At 37.9% G+C, this 23,067-nt stretch overlaps 2 protein-coding genes across 4 annotated transcripts in view; one reads left to right on the forward strand and one right to left on the reverse strand.

Annotated features, from left to right (window-relative positions):
* The window catches only part of ZC4H2 (zinc finger C4H2-type containing), a 14,878-nt gene extending 14,510 nt beyond the window's left edge, over positions 1-368 (reverse strand). For both annotated transcript variants that reach the window (XM_042029190.1, XM_042029189.1), the window contains exon 1: positions 217-368. The gene's annotated coding sequence lies outside the window, so the exon portion shown is untranslated. The remainder of the gene's footprint in view (positions 1-216) is intronic.
* ZC3H12B (zinc finger CCCH-type containing 12B) lies at positions 64-22,575 on the forward strand. Of its 2 annotated transcripts, none has more exons than XM_042029184.1 (6): positions 64-274; positions 15,566-16,331; positions 19,156-19,295; positions 20,009-20,243; positions 20,330-20,436; positions 20,996-22,575. In XM_042029184.1, the coding sequence occupies exons 2-6, from the start codon at positions 15,730-15,732 to the stop codon at positions 22,414-22,416; spliced, it is 2,505 nt and encodes an 834-aa protein (XP_041885118.1). In that variant the 5' UTR covers positions 64-274; positions 15,566-15,729; the 3' UTR covers positions 22,417-22,575. The 2 variants fall into 2 exon arrangements, with proteins under 2 accessions (XP_041885118.1, XP_041885120.1); XM_042029186.1 differs by lacking the exon at positions 64-274 and adding an exon at positions 535-773.
* Positions 22,576-23,067: the final 492 nt, after the last annotated feature.

Raw genomic sequence — 23,067 nt, forward strand, 5'->3', positions numbered from 1 at the left:
CCTCGCGGCGCCCCGCGTGCTCCCGAGGGCAGCGCACGCGCCGCTTGCCTGCGGCGGCGCGCTTCGGCCATCCCTCCCCATCCCGTCCCGTCCTGGCTCTGCTCCTCCACGCCCCCTCGTCTCCCCTTGCTCCGGCCAGCCCTTCCCCCTCCATGCGGCGGGAGCGGCCGGAGTGGGGCCCGTGCCGCGGCCGCGCCGAGCCCCGCCGTCCCTCACCTCTTCGCCGCCAGATCCCGCAGGGAGCCGCGGAGGGTGTCTGTAGCGACAACAGCGGGTGAGGCCCCAGCCGGGGGCGGGGGTGCCGAGGGCGGCTCGGAGCGGGGGAGCGGCGGAGCCCGGCGGAGCACTCCCCTCCCCCGGGGTCCGCGCGGCGGGGGGAGCGGGGCTGTGGGGCGCCCCCTGCTGTTCGTCGGGCGCGGTCCGGGCCCGGCGGCAGCCGCGGCGCGGCCTTGGGCCGCCGTCCGACTGCGCTCCGCTACGGGGAACAGAGCGGGGAGCGCCGCTGGTACGGGGATGCTCCCGGCCCTGCCCGGGGGTGCCCCTGCCGCCCTTCGCGCACCGGGAGCGGCGGTGCTCGGTCTGGCGCGTCCCTCCCCGCTACGGGGCTGGTGCCTTTGGTTGCTGCCGCCTGCCCCGCAGTAGCCGCATGCTGGCCGAGGGGACACGAGGCCTTCGCGGGGACCCATTGCCAGCGTCCTCGCACAGCCTGCGGGAGCTTGCTCAGAGCCCGCGGGCTGTTGTGGCGGGGCAGGTGAAACGGCCTGGACAGCTGGGTACGGAGACGGGAAATTCTCCTGGTGTCATTTAGTAATTTAAAGCGACAAGGAGAGATTGGAAAGGCTGCGTTAGTACGCTGTTTAAGGTGTTCAATGTCTGAACAAAAGAACAATGCAAGAAACTTGCATTAACGAACAAAGGTAATGAAATAAGGAAATTACTTTTGTAGAGGATACCTGATGATTGCAACTTGCATCCTTCCATTTTGCTTTTTAATGCAACTGTGAATAAGGAACTGCTCAATCATGCAGTATGCTTGAGATTTCAGATACTTTTAAAATCAGTTCATTTGAAAATGTTATTTTTTATCGCTCTCTGCTTTTCTAGTTGTGATTAAATAATTTGGAAATTATATTTCACGAGAGGCATGTACTTCACAAGCTAGTGAAACAGTAAAATTGAAGAAAAAGCTATATTGTGTCTTCCGATAGGTGTGAATCTGAATTAATTTGGATTTACTGAGATACGTCTGATATTGTTTTGCTTTTTTTTTAAATCTTGCAATGTGTTGCAGTGATTAGCATGTGTTGCCATAAATGGGAAGTAAGAATAGGAGGCATATTAAAATGCTGGTCATTTATGAATTTCCATTATGCATATCAATAGTTCTGAGTGCTTGGGAATATGCAGCATTCCAGGTCCGATTTCTTATGCTTGGTATGTTTGTTTATTGAAATGGAAGAACCTGTCAAGTAGGGGTTTTTTGTATAGGAGGTATCCTTTGTGGATGATATATATCTTTTGCTTGACAGATGTTATAACTGAACTGTGGTATGTAGGACTGGAAGGTATATTTCACAAGTTTGGCTGGTGCCACTGATGAAATTATTTTTGCTTCTTAATGGAAAAATGGGTTAGTAGGAATTTCAAGATCATCTTCAAATATATAGTAATTTAGCTGCCTTTGGAATATGTCTTTTCTTCTTCAATGTCACACCTTTTCCATTTATCAATCCTGTCACTGTTGACATTTTCTGGATCTGTTTGCCTTCTAAAATAATCTAATGTTTAGCAAGTTTTAATAGAAGCAATCTGTAAAGCTTCCTAAGTCAATTTCATTTGAATGATCACACTAAAAAGTATTTAAAAAAAAGAAAATCTAACTGCTAAATCTAAACCAAACCCAAATTCACTGGTTGGAAAGAATGACTAGAAAAAGTGTTAAGATGGATGAATGAATACCAGTTACACTTTATATGCTGATGAACTAGTAAGAAAGTAAATTCTTACTGTCAACAGCTGTGACTTAGGTAAGTTCTGGCTTTCTGTTCTTTGATCTTTCTGGAAGCCTTTTCCAATGCAAATTATTCCATTGTAGACATCTGCTGGTTTTTACTTTTCTAGCCACTTTACTGTTTGCAACTGAAATGTCGTTTTGTTGAACACTTATAATTCTACTATAAATCTGTGAATAATAGAAGTAAAACAAATTGCTTCTATCACTTACAGTTTTTTTACTGTTTGACTCAAGAGCAGAAGCACTGGGACTTTTGGGAATAAGGCAGGCAGTATCTAAGTTCAGTTATGAAAGTAGGGCTTGGAAACATGAAGAAAAACAATTTATAAACTTGGAAGAAGTTCCCAGGTGTTGCCACATTGAAAATTAGTTTGATATATTGATTTGTCCATCTCACAATGCGAAAAATAAATTTAAAAAACCCAAATGGCTGTAATGCTACATATCCCTGAGAATGCTGTTCTCATTTGCGTCATGGAATCTGCTAGACATAAAGGGCTTTGAAGAGCCATATTTTCATGGCTGGACAAATATATACTTTTAAATATATGAACTTTTTTTTTGTAATTTTATTGTAAAAGGCGATTTTTTCCCAGACATTATAAATTAAAAGCTTGTTTGAGCAATAATACTGGTAGTTTAAAAATGCTTTGCCATCTATTAACGTGGGGTGTTTTAGTTTCCTGTGAACTGTCCCTTTTTGTTGATAAGCTATATTTTATATGATATTTTCATGGTATCACAGATAATTCATCTGGAAATAAGAATACCATGACCACCTTTACAGATCTAGGCTGTCTGTTGCCATGATATGTAGTATTGTGTTAGATATATTTCCGAGTTAGGAAATGTATTTGGAAGTGCAGAGCTAAGCAGTATAACATCTCCTAAGATGTAGTTTCATTCTTCTGAGGTGACCAATTTATTCATGAGACTGGCCATAATAAGCAAAACTCTTCATTAGCTGGCAATTTTGATTCAAATATATATTGTATATTTATATTGTATATATATATAGTATATTTAAATAAGTACTTCAGCTAAGTGTCTTTGAGTTGTAAAGGTAGCTATTGTATTTAGTTTTCTTACATGGGGTATTTTTGACATGGCTGGCTAGAAAGCAGATTGATTTACCATGTCAAAATAAAACCTAGGCTTTACATCGTTTGTTGTAGGCCTCTTCTAGAATCTCATTAGGATGTCATTGTACACTACAAATAAAGTGTTTTACAAATCCCAGCATAGGCCAAGTTGCTTGTTTGTTACATAGTCAGAATTTAAGAACCCCTTTCTGCATTCATTCCATCTGGAGAGAGACCCCACATCAAGATTAGTATCTGTTCTTATTAGCTGAGTCAACTTCTATTTTAATTGAATGCTATAACAGGGGCAGAGTATTGACCTTCGGTTAAAGCCAAAGGTTTAGACTCTTATGTTTAGTGAGGACATCTACAAGAAGTATGCACTCCTTTAATGAACCCGCAGACACCTCAGCCAAATCACATGAAGTTAAAACTAAGTCTGACAATTGCAGGCTAAAACCGCATGCTATTGCCCCCTCTGATGCTATGCTTTTTCTTTTAAGATCAAATACTAGTTTCCATTTCTTTGCCAAGTCTCTCCCTTTTCAGATTTCTAGGTTGTCCTGATTTAAAAAACAAACAAAAACCCCACCCCTAAAACAAAATAATCCATCACACCAAAAAACCTTCCTCCCTCAGGTCTTGCCCATAGGTCGATCTCCCTTTAGAAAGGAAGCGATGAAGTTGCTGGAGCATAGGGATTTGCCGTTTTCATTTTCAAAAGCAAAGTGGTGGGCTTTTTCTCTTGTCTTGTTGATGATGACTTTCCAGCTTCTTCACCTTGGAAATGAGCAATGTTGCCATTATATGAATAAAGGTATCTTAGCATAAAAGATTTAGTTTGCATTGGACCTCCTTCAGGAGATCACGTAGTCCAACACCATTCTTAAGGCAGACTTAATTAGCCATGGACTGACTTAGTTTTTGCAAAAGCAAGGTAACTGGAGTGAAAATACAGTCACAAGATGCCTGAAAGCTCCTCTTGCAACTTTCCGCAAAGGTACGGTTTGATGCTTACTGAGTGAGGTGTCTTTCTCTGCTTCAGACTTTTTTGTTAATAGTTTCTAAAGTGGTGGTTTCAGTTTATCAGAAAGCTTCTGTCCTAACAGGTGAGTACATCCTGTCTCTTGTTGGATGGCATAGCATGTGAGAGTCCATCCAGTATATTGAAGCCTTTAGAAACAGAATACCCTTTATTTTTCAGGTTTCTCAAAGATTGCTTCTGGAGGAGAATTTTGGTTAAAGGAACATTTGGTTTGGTCTGTCAAAGTAGTGTTCTAAATATTCAATTACAAATAGAATTAGTGTAAGTTAAGATGGTAAGATACATCACCCCCTTGATGTGTCTTTTACTTAGCTGCAATCACAACTTTTTTTTTCTCTTTGCAGAGCATTAATGAGTCATTTATATCTGCAGAGTAGGTAGTACCAAATGGCCTCCTACCAGAATGTGATTAGGAGAACTAGTGTATTCCTTTGGTCACAGATCCAAATAAATCATCTTAGTTTATAAGGAACTGCCCACAAATAAGCTTTAAGGAGTTGCGTGTCTGCTCTTACTTTATGTAGTGTTGTCAACTGAAGTGTAAATGTTGCCTTAGTAGGGACAACAGACCTTTTGAGTAGCAATAGCTGTAGCTCCTTAAGATTATTAGAAAGAGAAGATTGGTGGAAAAAGGGTACTATATATTATTTTTAGAACACCTGTTTTAAATGCGTGTTTACTGTATAATTATTTCCTTTTTTTTCTGTTTTAGGAAATATGATTAAATACCTAATGCAATAGAAATATTCCATTTCCTTCCCTTCAGACTTTATACTTGTCTTGTGCTCCACACTACCTGTTCTTTCTAGGTTGGGTTAACTCCAAACAGGAATCATGTATCTTAAGAAAGAGCTAAAATGCTGCTTCCTCTATTTATAATTCCAACTATGTCCCTCCTATTCCTTTGAATTCATATTTAGGAGTGTGACAAAATTAGTGAAGTTTGAGGCAAGGTGCTTAAATTTTGTACTGCTTTTGCATTTCTCTTCAGTTCACACTTGGTTTGTAGTTCATAGAATTATAGAATATCCTGAGTTGGAAGGGATCTACAAGGGTTATCAAAATTCAGCTCTTGTCCCTTCACCCCAAGAATCCCACCATGTGCCTGAGAGTGCTGTCCAAAGGCTCCTTAAGCTCTGAGGCTTGGTACCATGACCACTGCACTGGGAAATCTGTTCCAGTGCCTGACCACCCTTGGGGAAGAACCTTTTCCTAATATCCAACCTAAACTTCCCCTGTTGACTCCTTCACAAGCTACTTCAAGTTCTCTATGTGACATGCTTGACGCAGCTTGCTTTTATGTATAATCCAATACACATATCAGTGATCACTTAAAATATTTGCTGAAGTAAATTTGAAGTACCTCAAACATTGAGGTGTTACTGTAGTTTTTTAGAACAATTTTTCAGCTTAACAAAGCTCCACAATATGCTAAGAGTGCCGTAAAAATGGATACTTTCCTACCCAGTTTTCTATTCTATGGTATTGTTTCTGTCATATGGTTTGAGTTAAATCCTGTAGTCATCATCAAAGCAAAATGACTTCCTGGCAAGTTTAGATTTGGTAAAAGCTGTAGATCTGGGCCAAGGGATTAATCTCATATTTGCACGGCGAAGGAAACATTGTTTTATTTAATGTTCCAAATCTACTGTGACCCTAGTATTTCACAGGTTTTATTTTGGGTTTTCAGAAACAGCCATGATTTCTCCGACTTACAGGTAATTAAAATGCTGGTTCTTATTTCCCTGGTGTCTGTTGATAGGTTCATGTTTTTCTGTTCCTGGCATTTTCTAAAATGGTCTCTAGGTTAATTTCTGAATCCTTTATAAAAGGTTAACCACAGGAAAGTGCCACAGATGTTCAGTCATACTCTTGTCAATCCTGCAGGGCAAGCACCTAGTATTTGTGATGTACAAATGTACAGTTTGAGCAGAGTTAGGAAAATGAAATTCTGAGCACCTTCTTTGAAGTCTTATTTCTGATGCAGCAAGTACTCTGCTTTTCTGTTTAATTTCTTGCTTGTTATCGGGAGGTTGTGCGTAGTAACACAGTAACTCAGTGCAATTTCTGCTAAGCTGAATGGGGAGTTTTCATCGAGGTCAGCCCGAAAAAAAAAACCATCTAAATTTGAAACCTGTGGCAACTCAGTTGCAAATATGGGATGTTCTTCTTAAGGTTGTTGGGTTGGGTTTTTTTTAGGTCTTGATCACTAGAAATGTAGTATTTAATCTAATTTTCCTGAAATAAAAAGACCATTAAAAGGCAGAGTTGTGCTCATTACTTTTCACAGCCTGGGAAGTGAGGAGTGGCTCTTGAATTTAATTCAGCTGAATGTCTTGTCATTGCTGAAGGATACTGTCACTCTCTGATGTCCTGTTCAGTAATCCAGCCAAACACCAATAACTTGCATTCAGCAATGTTGAAAAGGAAAGTGAGAAACTTAGGGTGGTAGTTGCACAATTATTTTCTTGCATGACAATGCTTATATATTTTTGTCTACCGTGATGGTTCTTTCTTGCCTTTGTGTTGCAGGTGCAATTATTTTTTTGAGGTGCACTGTAAACTTGACCTATGTTTGAGAAACAAACTAATTCCTCCCTCAAAAACATCCCACCCAATCTCCTTTTCAGCTGTCATGATGAGCCCATCAGCTTCTTCACATTCTAGGGAGTCATGAACAAGTGTAGGTTCCTAGTTAATTAGGTGTTTTGGTGAAGAGTCTATGGCATGATTTCATTAATTTAGTTTTTCATACCCACTCAGTGATATTCTCTTGATGTTTGAAAATTACTTGATCTGCTTACTCATTGGCAGTTCCCTGCATTTCCATAGTTCTCAAACAGCATTCTAACCTTCTTAAACTGAGCCAACTGTGGTAAAGGGATTTCAGGAACAGTGGGCTAGAGCTTGGTGAGGAAGGAGAACAACCAAACTTCTAAGTGTTTGCAGCATTTGGGAAAGAAGAGCTCTATTTCACTTTTCTGAATTGATCTGTGAAATGTATCAAGTCATACACTGACAGAATCAGAACTTACATGTGTATGTATATATGGGCATATCTGTCTATCTGTATTTATTTGTGTCTGCATATGATTGGTTTTTTTCGTCACTGTTCAGTGGAGACAAGACACATGTAGGCCAAATAAGATCAGAAAGGTAAAGCCTAGTGGTATTTCTAAAGTAATTTCTAATTCTATATGTTCTGGTGTATGAATTCGTTAAATTCAGCCCTCTCTGCACAACTGAACTTTTCCTACTGTTACAAGTGTTCCATCAGCATTTGTCAAGAAAGAGCATCCCCTTCAGGGTTGGGTGGTGGTAACAATTACATTTGTCTTAACTGGTGAGTCAACACTGAAAATCTTCCTTTGTCCTTTGCCTCTGTAATAGAAGAGTGCTAAGTCACATTCCTTATTGTTCTTTTCCAAGGATTGTTAAGGGAGGGAGAGAGACAGATGAAGAAGCAGAAATGGCAAATTGTTTTTCTTTTAAAATACTTTATCTGAATTGACTCAGAAAAGAGGAAGCTTCTAAATAAAATTTATTACTAACCATAGCTAGCAGGCTATTTTTCAATTGCTGTTTCAATATTAATTTTAAGGACAAGGTGTTCACTGCTGGTGTAAACTGCTAGTACTTTAGATTTATTATATATCAGTGTTTTATTTCAGAAAAGTCATAATGAGTAAAAAAAGTAAAATATTTTTCTTGATATTGTACTGAGTTTCACTTGATAAAAGACTGTACAATATTAGGCTTTTGTGTAAATTTAAGGTTTCTCTGTTCATCAAAATGACAGTGTTGGGACTCGCCAGGAATGTGTTGAGACTGACATTGCATAGTAAGATAAGGAAAAAAAATCCATTAAACTGAATCAAAATGCTGTCATTTATATGGCTCTAATTATCAAGGGATTGTAAAGTCTGATCTGCCATTTTAACAGGTCTGTTAAAAATGCTATTTGACTTAGTGCATATTCTGTGAACACTGTTATACATGTCTCTAAATGTATAAGTGTGCTGCAGATCTGTCCTCAGATCTTACTTTAGACCGTATCTAATTTATTAGATTTAAAAGTACAAGAACTCTTTGAGCATGTGTTCATTTTAAGCATCTTAAAATTGAAGTATTCCTTTTAATTAGGATTCCTCACTGCTCGGCAAGCAAAATATTGTAAGCACTGTTAATGCCAAATATTTCCATCAAAAAGCAGCTGCTTTTAAAGCCTGATATATTTGTTTTCCTTTACTTATATGTATTTTGGACTTTTTAAGGAAGCTATATCAGAATATATATGCAATACATCTGTCACTGATTTGATGCTTATATGAGTGTTGTTTGCTAAGTATGAAAACTCTTAGAACAGTCTTAATAAAACTGTGTAAAATACAGTTTTAAACTGTGACTACAAGTGGTGAATATTGTAGTTTTCTAAAAGCATCAAATTTTAGAGTCACTTTAATTTCCAAATGGCCAACTTAAATAGGAACATTTTCTAAAAAGCCTGTATGTCCTATTTTCCTACAGTCATGCAAAATTTGACACAGTAAATGAAAATTAAATATGCTAAGCTACCACATTTGTTATGTAGTGAAAATAATTCATTCTAAGGTTCAAAAAATAAGTTCGTGACAGTGATTAATTCCTGTTGAACTGCAACATATTTGTTATTATGATATGCATTATTATGATATGCATATGTAAACTGTAATGTATTCCTGTTACCTCTGCTTTAAATAATGATAAGTATGAAAATCTAGTAGTTCAAGGTGTACATACACACTGGCAAAATGCTATTAATCTCCAGCTCTTTGCCTTTTTATTAAGGACAAGAGATAATTGCCTATAATGTCATGCAGCACAACTCTTTCCAGTTTTTTAATACATTCTGAAATACCCAAATGTTAATTTTAGAATATTTCTCTGCTTTTCTTCAGTTGTGAATCTGTCCCAGCAGATGCGTACCACCTAAGCGTGTAATTAAAATGAGAAAAAGCTACCCGTTTTATTTGTGACTCATATACTTTGTCAGATTTGAGCACTTTCTTAGTAGATAAAATAGTCCACTACCTTAGAAAATATTCAAAGCAGCAGGCAGCAATGTGTAATATCTGTGCTGCTCCTCAGATAAGAATACAACAAGATGGTTGTGTCTTCAGTGCCATGAAAACACTGTGTTGAGCTGTGTTACTTTCTTCATAAGCACTGTAGAAATGTTTCAAAATGTTTCAAAATTTTCAAAATTTTCAAAATGTTTCAAGATTTTCAAAATCGAGGGCTAGTCCAAAATCCAGGGCCATCTATGCATCTTGAGCTGCTTCTGGTCTATGTCCTCTGACAGTAACTGCTGCCTAACAGATACTGTTCTGTCACATTCCTGAAGATGTGTGCAATGCATTTTGGTTCTGGTTGGTTTGTTGGGATTCTGTGTGTGCGTGCACTACAGGCTTGAATTGTAATGTCTTTAAAATGGCAATTAGTCGTGTTGGGGAAGTTCTTAAAGCTCAGAAAAAGGTACTTGGGAAGTGCTTTAGAGTTATTGAGAATAACCACTGGTCTGTGATGTAGCACAGTACAATGCTGGAGGTCTTGTTGATTGTAGTGTCCCTGAACACTACTTAAAATAATATTTAAAAAGACTTCTCTTTCTCTTTGTACTTATATTGTTTCCATGGTTTAAACTCTTTAGACAATAGTTGGTATGTGTGTAACAAGGAAGTTGTCAGCTTTTCTGTTAGTAGGCTTATACACTGTGTACACCGTAATCATGAGGCATAGCTGTAGATATATAGTGTTCCAGCCCGATCCATTTTTTAGTTGTGGGGGTGATAGATCAGGTTTCATTCATTCATGTGTTGTAGAACAAGTAACCTGGGATCATGATAAGTTCACCCAATTGCTGTTGAGGTCTGTATTGCTCTTACTGTCAGAACTAGCTACTGTCAGAACTAGCTACATGAAAACTAGTTTGGATAGATGTCTTTGTATACTTTGGTCAGCTTCTGATCATGTAGAAACAGCCACAGTAATCAAAGGTTTGGCTGTTGTTTAGAACAGCCTTCTTCCAGAAAGATACCTCTTCCTTCTACACATAGGTGCTTGCTAATGATAAGTTAGTGAAATGAAGAGTACAGAGAGACACTAAGACATTAAAATTCATGCTGAACCCATGGAGGGAATAACTTAGTTTTCTTAATAAAAACCAGGCCCTTTAAAAAAAATTATCAAGTTGTTTCTTTGGTTTAGTTTGGTTAATACAGATAGTTTAAGAAATACAAAAGGAGATGCTGTGCATGTGGAACTCCCCTAGATGTTACCATTTCACATGTCATTTTTCAGTTAGATTTTTTAAGGGGGGTAGTTATTTTAAAAAAAAATCACTGATTAGCTACATCTATTTTAAAAGTACACAAGGAAAAACAAACAAACCTATCCCTCCTTAAAATAAATACTATAGAATCATTATTAAGTATTTCTTATCCTGGTGAGAGAGAGAGATTTGAAAAAATACATGAGTTGGGTTTCTTTGTTTTGTTTTGTTTTGCATTTTAGTATCTGCAATGACAGAAAAGAAATAAAAATGCTTAAAAGTTGGTGAAAGGAGTTAATAAAATGTTTCATTTAAAGGTTGTTCTTCAAAGTAGATGTGTGTATCATATAATTGTGCCTTTGTAGGGCATGGCTCAGAGCACACTGAGATGATGGAAAAGTAGTGCCATAAGGGACCAAAAGAAGCTGTTCAATCCATTCTTTTACCTTCGTTTCTGTTGGTCCTGCTGAAATGAACAGGCTTTGAATAGAGTATTTCTAGTACCAGCTCTTTAATACTCATTGTCATTTGAATAGTAATTGTTGAATAACTTGCAAATGATTTCATTTATACTACAGTACTTCATTACTGTGCAGATACTTTCTTTCTTTTTTAATACCATCAAAGTTGAAGAGATGCTTTCAGTTTGGCCCCTTATGAACAAAATATACATGATTTTGTCTGACTCTTTTTTCTGAATCACATTATCAGTTCTACTAGTTGCTCGTGACTGTGCTGAAAGAGGTGTTTAGGAAGAAAACTTGGGTGGTTGCTTAGCAGCGAGCATCATGAGAATTAAAATTTTAAAGCTGCAGTGTCTGTATTTCTGAGTTGTAATAGCTTTAAATTAGAAATTCATAATAGCTTTCTTTTGTTTCCTTAAGTGTGTGTTCATATATGGCTGTCTTTGGGGGGAATGTAACTCATAATAAACAAATGCTGAAATTTCAGTGGTAAAATGTTGCTGTTCATGATCTGCAAGATGAGGACTGATTCTATCTTTGAAAAGATTTTCTGACTTGTTTCTCAATTTTGTACTTATCAGCAAAATGAAGCATTACTCAAATTATTTATGGTTTTTAATTTTTGTTCTGAGTTTGGTTGTAAGAGAATTAAAAAAAAAATTTAATTTAACCCACTGTGATAACTCCTTAGTGCATCTATACTAACCTTAAAAAGTATTGAGTATAAGCAGTAAGAAAACAAAAAAGTGGAAAATTATTCACAATGATAGTTCTATTAACTGTTAATTAGTGGGTTTTTCCCCCCATAAACTCCCTTAGTGTGCCCACAAAGTACTACCTTCTAAAGGTGTCTGGACAAGCAATACCAAACTGTTCCATGTGGTTTTTCTGATATTCCAGCCTGTCATCATAATTCTAGATTGTATATTTATTGTGCAAGGGACTTTGTGGTTAGAATAGGCTAGGAACTGATAGAGATCCCTAGGTACAGCTGTACTACCACTACTAAATAATATAGATCAGAAAGGAAAGAACTTCTCTGTTATCAGTACTCTGCAAGATGACATTTGAATTTCTGAGAAGTACAGTGTGGAAAAACACATAAACAAACAAACTATACTGTTGTTGTTTGTGGGATTTTTTTTTTTTAGTCTAAATGCCAGTGAGTTAATTGCATAAATATGTTCCTGCTGACTGGAAGCATTCTTGGAGCTGTGGCTATAATTGTGGTGGTTGTTTTTACATGTATCAAAGAAATTATGGAATTTGTCACTTAAAGTGGGAAACAGTAGGAATATTAATAGCCAGGAGTTGTTTTCATTTGGATGTGGGAAATACAAACTACCAAATAGTCTTTTATTAAAAAAATAAACATTTTATATTTTTCTTTCAGACTGTATGTATACAAATTATATATATCACATGCAGACTATCACTTCTCTTTTTTTGTAGTAAAATATAGTGGTGATTTGGTGAATTTAAAAAGTCAAGCCATTGAGTCATTGTTAGAAAAGAAATTGAATACATATAGCTGTAGCCGAAGTTGGAAGATTTAAAGGCACTTCGTGAAATGTGTGCTCTGTACAGTTACTAGTAACAAAGATAGGCTTTAAACTCAATAACCAGGGTGCATTATTTCAGATGTTGAGTTCTTTACATTGTAGTTTTGCATTTTGCACTTTATTAAATATTTTTTCAAATAAAGCTAAAATTACAATGTTTGGGCACAATATGGTATTTTAGAAATGTGTGTAATATTCAATTAATATTTAATTTATATTTAAGAACTGCAATATAATTTTTTGTGTGTATCAAGCTTTTGCTGTTTGAACCTTTTCTAATCTTTTATTTATTATAATACTAGAATATAATTTGATTGTCTTCTCAGTCACAGTTCATTCAGCTGTATGGAAAACACTATAAAGAAATACTTGTAACAAATTACCTTAAGAAGTTCAAGTAGTGAAAATGTAGGTATTTGTCTACACATAGTAGGTATTTATCTACACATAGTAATAAAAATGCATCTTGCCTGAAATGTTTGTAATAAACTGTTACAGAGTGTGATAAAAACTCATCTTCAAAACCACAAAGGAGTTTGGGATTACAATGGTCAGCATGAGAACTGCAGTAACACAGAGAAGTGGTGGCCCAGCACAGGCTTCTCTGGGGGCTGTCACAGGAGAGCCGCCAGCGCTGTGCTGTGGGGGTGACACCCATCGCCATGAGTCTGGGGGTCGAGGCTGGCTGGGCTGTCTCACAGATGGAGGGAGTATGGGATGCACTTGGGGCATGCAAGGAGAAAGCGTTTTGTGATTGCATATGACTTGGACAGTCTGGGGAGGCATCAAAGGCATTGTAAGGCTCAGGGAAGAGAATGGAGGTTTCAAGATGATAAATTTAACAAAAGCCGAAAACATGCTTGTGAGATTGTGCTTAGAGAGATCACAACTGGGAAAGAATAATGGAGCTCTTTAAATAACCTGGATGAACAGAATCATGCTGTTCTTTGTCCAGTGCCAAAGCAGTACAGTCTCAATAATTTGAAAAAAATTAGTTTTACCACATGTATTGTAAAGCGTTTCTTCATTGCACTATTTTGTAAGCTGTGAGCACAGTGTGCTGTTAACCTGGTTTTTTAACCTTCTTTTGTAATAGTTTTTATATATACTTTTTTTTTTTTGGTTTTGGCAAGGTACAAGGTTATGCATGAGACCTAATTAAAATCCATTCCAGGTTAAGCTATTAATACATCTATGTTGGCAAGTACATGGATTGTAAATATACTGCTATTAGTGCTATGTGAGAGAAAAATCACTTGGAATGAAAATAGAGAGTACTGTAGAAATAATACCTAAGTATTTAGAGGGATACTCTTTGAATAAATAACATGAAAGAACAGCAGTTTTTAAAGTCTAATTTAAACCTAACTAGTGAAGATTGGAATTTCCATTCACAAGCAGGGAAACTGTGTTTTTATTTTATATGGCATAAAGGACTTAGACTATCACAGAATCATTTAGGTTGGAAAAGACCTCCAGGATCATTGAGTCCAACCTTTGACCAGTCCCCACCTTGTCAAGTAGACCAGAGTACTGAGTGCTTCATCCGGTTGTTTCTTGAACATCTCCATGGATGGTGACTCCACTGCCTCCCTGGACAGTCAAATCCAATGCTTGACAACCCTTTCTGTGAAGAAATTCTTCCTGGTGTCCAACCTAAACCTCCTGTGGCACAGCTTGAGGCCGTTTCCTCTTGTCCTATTGCTGGTTGCCTAGGAGAAAAGACTGACCTCCACCTGGCTACAACCTCCTTTCAGGCAGTTGTAGAGAGTCTCCCCTGACCCTCCTTTTCTCCAGGCTGACAAAATATAAATATGATACAAATATATGAAAATATGAAAAAGTATGGTTCTTCTTTATTAAAAAATAGTGTTGATTGGCTCAAAACTTGACCTTTTAGGGGCTTTTTTGAGGTAGGAGTGATTAGCATTTTCCTAGGGAAATTAGGCTTTTGAGCAGCTGTCTCTCCATGTGTGTACATTTTTGTTTGCATAAATTGGAGTGCAGTCTGGTAGAATGTTACTGTTTTGCCTGTTTATGGTAATTATACATTACTGTGTAAAGGTTTTGCAGGTTAATAATCTTTGTTTCACTTTGAGACAATTCTAGGGAGTTTGGTTGTTGTTAGGCCGATATGGACCTGTCTCAGAGATCCTTTGACATTTTTATGGTTTTGCTTATCAAATTTTATCACTGTTCTAGACCTGCTGTTCTCTGAAATATTCCCGCAGGCAACAAATCCCCATCATTTAATGTAGAGAAATAGTCAAGAAAGAAACCTTCTAAGACTTATTAGCAGAGCTTTGAACTAGATTCATCAGGGGAAGGGATGTGCTTCTGAGTGTCAGAGAGGAACCAGGAAACACTAGCGCTCTAGGAAGCAGCAGGGAAACACCTGTAAATTGTCCCAAAGGAATTAGGGATGGCCTTTCGCAAATGTTGAAGAGGCCATTCTATCATTCTGTGAGTGGTATATTAGGTGCTGTGATTTTCAGCATCTTATTACCTAAAACCAAAAGGATGTGAGAATTTAGAATTAATAAGCTTTGACTTATATGCACACTGGTGATGCTTTTAATTTTCTTTTGTGGCTTATAATATTTTGTTAAATGTCTGTATTGTTTTCCAGAAGATACTTTTGCTAGGTAAACTTGTTGGTCCTGATAGTAAATCCTTACTGAAAGAGGCTGAAATGGTTTGTGTTAAATTTTATGCATACTGGAACACTGCACAGTTGTTCCTAATGTAGACAGGCTGTTCTTGCAGTAGAAGACAGGTTTCTAGTGGAAATGGTTGCTGACCCTTTTCTGTTTTATTATCCTTAAGTGTTACTCAGATAATCCATTCGTTCCAGCTCTACATTTATTTTGTGGGAATTGTCCTTTTTTTTGTCGGTAGAGTAACTGGGGGAGAGAAGGAGAGTTTTATTTGTGATTACAGAGAATATGTAATTATATGCTTTATTATAATCAGTTTACAAAGAAATGTGGATGACTGGGGACATCTACTGACTTGTAAACAAAATCATTGTAGTTGATTATTTTGCAGAATTGATCAAAACCTAATTTTTTTTTTTCTTTTTTTTAAGGAACTTCATGTTGGTGCTGCTTATGCCAGGATATAGTGAGCAAGGCAAATTAGCTCCAGCCTTGTGTAAACTTTTAATTGGCTAACATGATGCAATTGAGCATGAATTCCAGGTGGCTTTGGAAATGAAAGAGAACTGAGTGCTCTGGCTGGAAGTTGAACGTGATGACGGCCTGGTCTATGGTAGGGAAGCTGAAAATGGAGAAGAGGCACTCCAGAGAAGACAGAAATGTGGAACAAGACGCGGGGGAATGCAGTGCTGAATCTGAGGAATGGACGAGCTCAGAAAGTGAGCCTGAGCAACCATACTTCAGAAGCAGTACTCAGTGGAGAGAAAAGGAGGTTTCCACCAAACCACATCGGCCACTCTGCCGATCCCCGTGTTTGGATCGCCCAAGTTTTTCACAGAGCAGTATCACACAAGACTTGAAGCTAGATGAATGCAAAACAAATTTGGACAAGGAATACCAAGCTAAAATGGATTTTGCTTTAAAGCTTGGGTATGCAGGAGATCAGATCCAGGCTGTACTGAATAAGTTGGGAGCAGATGCGCTCATCAATGATGTTCTAGCAGAGCTTGTGAGACTTGGCAACAAAAGTGAATCAGAGGGACAAAGCACTGCCAGCAGTACCAGTAGTACTCTGGTGCCAAGAGGCCCTTGCCCAAAGGAAATAGCAAGCCCTGAATTGTCCCTGGAAGATGAAGTTGTGGATAACAGTGATAACTTGAGGCCAATTGTCATTGACGGAAGCAATGTTGCTATGAGGTGGGTTTCCCTGTCACAATATTTGAAAATAATAGATCTCTAAAATATTTAAGAGAAAAATCAATATTGATGGCAAAGTCATTTTAAGTCATGTAGACTATTACACTGATAATACATATATTTTATGGACTCTTTAGTCTAGGCTTTTTAATTATGCTGTTATTCCTTTATACATAATCCACATTCCAGTTCCCCTACCCTCCTTTTAAACCCAAGTTCTCGCCTCAAAACTTTTGTTCAAGAAATCTACTTGTAGTGTGCTTTTGTGTGGATGGGTTTAATATTCTGAAGTCCTTCAACAATACTGAAAATTGCTTCTGGACATTAAAGGAAAGTAACCAAGTAGGGTAGGAAAACTTGGTTATTTCTAAAGTGACATGCAGTGTGTGCTAATGAAATGCAGTGAATTCATGGTATTTGAGCTCCTGATGATTGAGCCTGCTCAGGATTCAAAGCAATTTAGCTGTGTCAGAACAGGGGTAATGCATGAGCTAAACCTGCTGACCTGCATGGCTATGCTGCTTGCCCCACCTTGAGTACTGTGTGCAAGTACTTTTGGGCATCCAAAGGAGGGCCGTGAGGAAGGGGAGAGGTCTGGAGGGGAAGCTTTATGAGGAGCACTGAGGTCACTTGGTTTGTTCAGCCTGGAGGAGACCGAGGTCAGACCTCATTGTGCTCTTCAACATCTTCACGAGGGGAAGTGGAGGGGCAGGTACCAATCTCTTCACTCTCATGACCCGTGACTCAAGGAAATGGCATAAAGCTGAGTCAGGGGAGGTTTAGGTTGAATATTAAAAAAAGCTTTTTCACCCAGAGGGTGGTTGAGTACAGGAACAGGCTCCATAGGACAGTGGTCACAGCACTAAGCCTGTCTGAGTTCAAGAAACATTTGCACAACGCTCTCAGGCACGTGGTGGGATTCTTGGGGTATCCTGCGTGGGGCCAGGAGTTGGATTTCGATGATCCTTGTGGGTCCCTTCTGACTCAGGATATTCTATGTACACTTGGCTGCTTAGGTCAACACTAACCCAAGAGATACCTGTCCCATGCCACTTTTGAACATGTCTGTAGAGTACAGAGTTCAGCTAGCCAGTGATTTGTTTATCATTGAGTAAGTATGATTTTTTTATGAGGGAGCTATTAAAAGTCTGTTTAGTGATCAGTGATACCAAGATTTATTCAGGTAGTGTTCATACAATAGACTTCTTTTAGTATCAGTCTTCTGCTCTAGAGGAACTTGGGATATTAATTATTATTTTTTCAATGTATTAAGAAAATTCAGATTTTTATAGGTGTATTGAGTATGCTGACTTTTCAAATACATAAACCCTTCAAATCCTGTAACAGTATTTTATATACAGGATTTTCCAGTATCAAGTTGTGGTTACATCAATCCATAAGATGTTTCTGTAAACCAACATTGCCAAAACTGGATTTAACTTTTTTTTTTCCTTTTTTTTTCTGTGCCTGTTGAATTTGTAATCTCTACTGCTTGAGTTACTTCTGAGAATAATGTGGCGGGCAGCAACTGGAGAAAAAAGGGTGTGTACTCCGACTATTTCATAGCTCATATCTGATGCTTTATTTGTAAGACCATAAGACTATCTCAAGTTATAAGGGACCCATAAGGATCATCAAGTCCAACTCATAACAAAATGCATGTGCATCTGAATGTTTTAAAGGATATTAAATTCTGTAAAATCTGAAATGTATAAAAATTTAAGGAAAATGCTTTTAGAAATTGTGGCTTCTGTATTCATTATTTAAGTTGTGAGGATTTAGACTATGCGGGTTATCAATAATCAAACAGAAGATATTGGATCTATCTGCCTTGGGTCTGCTTTGGTGTTACTTCCTGGAATGTTTTGAGCCCATGAAAACATAGTCCAGTAATCTGTGATGTCATTCTACCATAGTAACAATAACAACAGCAACTTTGAGGTGAAATTTTGAATGATAATCTGTAGAATTTTATGGATTTTAAAGACAATTTTAGTATGATGGAAGACTCCTAATTATGCAAATTCTGTTCTGCAGACTGAGAATATCTGAAAAGCATAAGGCTTATGCACCTCTCCTGCTTAAAAATATTTCAATTATAGATGATGCAGATAGAGATTGAATAAGATTAAAAATTAAGATTCTCCTTGGTTTCTATCAAACCTCTTAAAAATTTCTCCTTTCCCTTGCAGAAACTTAGGCCTTTTTAAAATTAAACTCTTTCATTTGGACTGTGTGCTGTTTTAGAGACTCCTGTGTGTTTCAGAGAACAAATTTTTGATGGGGGTGGGACTTAAACAACTTCAACACAATTATTTCTTTCCTATAAAAAATTCTAATAAAAAACACAGAACATTTAGTATCAGAGGAAAAGATTTTATTAATAAAGATGTTTAAGAGCACTTGTCACCCATGACAATCAGCACTGTTCATTCCTCTTTTTGTGATAGCATTTTATGGTGCTACTTAAGGTAAGCTCAATTTGTTGGGGAAAGTGATATTTTTCATTAGGTCAGCTAATAAAATGAAAAAAAAATGGAAAAACTTCATGTTTACTTGCTTTTGCTCTGGGGATAGTGAAATTTCACCGTTTATAGACTTTTTAAGTAGCAAGGTTGCTGTAATCTGATGGCTGAATAGCTCTGTACAGTTGTCTTTTTCCAATTATGTAAGGAGGCCTAATAAAACTTTACAGACTTTGTTTTCCTTATGTCCTTTGGCCATGGCAGCTTTAGAGGAAAAAACCAACCAAACCACCGCAACAAAAACCAAAACCAAATGTAACTTTTGTCCTTGCTGTTTCTAAAACTTGCATGTTCTTCAGCCATGGGAACAAAGAAGGATTTTCCTGCCGGGGAATTCAACTAGCTGTTGATTGGTTTCTGGAAAAAGGACATAAAGATATCACTGTGTTTGTACCTGCATGGAGAAAAGAACAGTCTCGACCTGATGCACCAATTACAGGTAACATCAAGATTTTTCTTCAACCCCTCGGTTAAAAAGAAAAAAAATGATTGTCATGTTTCTGATGGGTCCCAGTACTGGACTGTGGATGTGGTGATGATAATGTTGCACTCAACTGTTTGAAAACACAACGGTTTCATTGGTGAGGAAACAAGCATTTAAGTATCTGCATGTGTAAACAATGGTGTGGGTTTTGTAACATTATTGGATGGTTTCAACACTTTTGAGAAGCAGTAGTTGAAATTTTCCCATTAGCAAACATTGTTGAGCATACAGGAACTGAGTCTTATTTGCTGGGTGAACATAAAATAAGTAGTAATAGGCCAGGGACTCAGTTAATAGGGTTGTCTTGAACACTGAAGAAGCAGCATGTGTTTTGACCCATAGAAAGTCCTTACATTTTACTCTAGGCTAACAAGAAAGCTACTGTAATATAGTAACACCTGAGTTCCTGATGTGTTCAGGAAGACTGAGTAAAGGTACATGGCTACAGAGTGATTATGAAGTTCAAATATTGAATATTTACTCAGTGCTTTGAAACCTCAGAAATAAAATCCACATCTAGGTGTTTTTTACTGATAATGAGGACTGTGTATGAATATAATTGCAAGATACTTTGTCAGAAAAGAGGGGAAGAATTTTCATAATACAATGGTTGCATTTCTTTCTTTTAAAACTTTTTTAAAAGCTACTCAACTAAACTTATTTTACAGATCAAGAAATCTTACGTAAATTGGAGAAAGAAAAAATTCTTGTTTTCACCCCATCTCGAAGAGTTCAGGGAAGAAGAGTAGTTTGCTATGATGATCGATTCATAGTAAAACTTGCTTTCGACTCAGACGGCATCATTGTGTCAAATGATAACTATCGGGATCTTCAAAATGAAAAACCAGAATGGAAGAAGTTCATAGAGGAGCGGCTACTAATGTATTCTTTTGTGAATGACAAGTATGGGTTTTTCTTCAAAAGTAAGTAAATTTTCTAATTCAGCATTCTCAGGAAAAACTGATCATGTTTCATATCTTTTCCCTTAGATTTATGCCTCCAGATGATCCTTTAGGACGCCATGGTCCAAGCCTTGAAAATTTCTTAAGAAAAAGGCCAGTTATTCCTGAACATAAGAAACAACCGTGTCCTTATGGTAAGTGCCCAAGTCAGATCGATTTGTTGCATTTAAAGGTAGGTGAAGCAAGCAATTAATTAACATCTTCTCATTACTGGAACAAGAAAATGTACCATTGTCATGTTGCCATCCAAGCACAACATCCGCTTTTATACTCTTCATATGTATATTTATAAAAACAGTGTAGCAGAAAATTAAGGATTACCAGATATACCTTGTGGATAATACAGATTTTTGCTATTTTATTCTGGTTTGTATTAAAGGAAGGAGATTCATAATTAATAAAACTGTGTTAAAGCCAATTTGTTTTATATAGCACTGTGTGTATGTTGTCATTATTGAAATCATGAGCCAGTAGGAAGAAAAATGGTATATCTTGCCTTTGATGCAGATATACATGAATACAGGCAGCAGAGTCTGTGCCTGTCTGTATATATCAAATACATGATTATTCCTTAGGGGTTTAAAATAGAAATACTACTATTGAAAAGTGGTGAAACATATAAAGAAAAAATATAGCAACTGGTGGTATTAATGAGTTTTTGAATTATTTAACGTAAAACTCCTTTTCTTCCAGGTAAAAAGTGCACATATGGGCACAAATGTAAATATTACCACCCAGAACGTGCAAACCAGCCTCAAAGGTCAGTAGCGGATGAGCTTCGAATAAGTGCCAAATTATCTGCTGTGAAAACTATGAGTGAGGGAGCCTTGGCCAAATGTGGCACAGGGCCATCCAGCTCCAAAGGAGAAATCAGTTCTGAAGTGAAACGCATTGCCCCAAAACGTCAGTCAGATCCAAGCATTAGGTCAGTAGCTGTGGAGCCTGAGGAAAAGTTATCAGCAGCCCGGAAGTCCGAGGCCAGCTCTGTCCCGTCTCTGGTTTCTGCATTAAGTGTACCAACGCTCCCTCCACCAAAAAGCCATGCAGCTGGTGCATTAAATACTCGTTCTGCAAGCAGTCCGGTGCCAGGTTCCTCACAGTTCGTACATCAGAAATCCTCACTGGAACATATGTCCAGTGTGCAATATCCTCCTATACTAGTCACCAATAGCCATGGCACCTCAGTTAGCTATATTGACCAGTATCCCAAATATGAATCACTGGGGGACCATGGCTATTACTCCTTACTCAGTGATTTCTCCAACTTAAGCATAAGTAGTATCCGTAACTCAGATTATTACGGGGCTGATATGGACCAGGGGATGTATTCTAGAAACTCAAGCCCCTGTCCTGACAATTGCTTAAGCCATACAAGTAATGATTCTTATTCCTCTTACAATGACTTGTATCTGGGTGTAGCAGATGCCAGTCCAGAAGACAATGTGAAGAGCCACAGACTGCCATCGAAAAATCGTCTTCAGCCTTTCCCTCATGGTTACCATGAAGCCTTAAATAGAGGTCAGAGTTACGGAACTGAAGAGCCTAAGCAATCCCTTCGCAAACAGTCAGTTTCCCACTTAGGCCTACATGCCCAGCATCCAGTTGTTGGAGCACGGTCCAGTTGTCCAGGAGAATACCCTGTGCCTCAAAATGTTCATCCATCAACTGCACAACCAAGCCGTGCCTTGGTGATGACAAGAATGGACAGTATTTCTGACTCACGGCTTTATGAAAGTAACCCGACAAGGCAGAGGCGACCACCTCTCTGTCGAGAGCAGCATGCCAGCTGGGATCCATTACCATGTGCATCAGACTCTTACACTTACCACTCATATCCACTGAGTAACAACCTCATGCAGCCATGTTATGAACCTGTAATGGTAAGAAGCATGCCTGAGAAGATGGAGCAACTCTGGAGAAATCCCTGGATTGGGATATGTGGTGAGCCACGGGAACCTCATATCATCCCAGAACATCAGTATCAAACATACAAGAACCTCTGCAATATTTTCCCTCCAAGCATTGTTCTTTCTGTGATGGAAAAGAATCCCCATATGACAGATGCACAACAGCTGGCAGCTATGATTGTTGCCAAATTAAGAACAGGGCGTTAGAGGAGTACAGCCTCTTTTGGATAAATGAAACTGTACAGCACATAGGAGCCAGAGAAAAACTTACATGAAAGAAGAGGCCAATCTATTGTAAATATTTTCTACTAAGATAGTATAAAATTCTGTACACAGTAGCAATCATATATATGCTGAGGCACTATATAAAAGTTGATTGTATTGCAAATTTTAAGGTTTTAAATATAGGGATTTTTAATAGTATTTTATAGGAAATGCATACCTTGGTGCATGGATAGCTCACTAAGAACTATAAGGTCACAATCAGTGTCTCAAAGCTGTAACTACAAAATTAGTGTTAGCAATTATATTGCATGTATTAGTGTACACTTACAATTTGCATATAAATACCTAATCGGCCTCTAAAAGTATGCTCTATACACACCCAGATGACTTTTAGGGTTTCAGCTTTGTCATTTGACACAGCCTACTGGCATCTCAAGTATTGAAGAAAAAGTAAATTTGATAAAAATTTAAATTGTTTATAAAAGGAAAAACTGATCTCAGTTTTTCAGTGTCAACATGGTTGTTGGTACTTAAATTTCAGAACTGTTCCTCAAGAGTTTGAATAACTATTACATTGTTCAATATGTTGGCTCAACCCAACAGAAGCCAAATACTTTATTAAATTAGGACCAA

The sequence above is a fragment of the Corvus kubaryi genome, unplaced genomic scaffold (assembly GCF_017639235.1).
Source record: "Corvus kubaryi isolate FWS band 111438036 unplaced genomic scaffold, C.kubaryi_AGA036_p1.0 37322, whole genome shotgun sequence".
Lineage (NCBI taxonomy): Eukaryota > Metazoa > Chordata > Aves > Passeriformes > Corvidae > Corvus > Corvus kubaryi.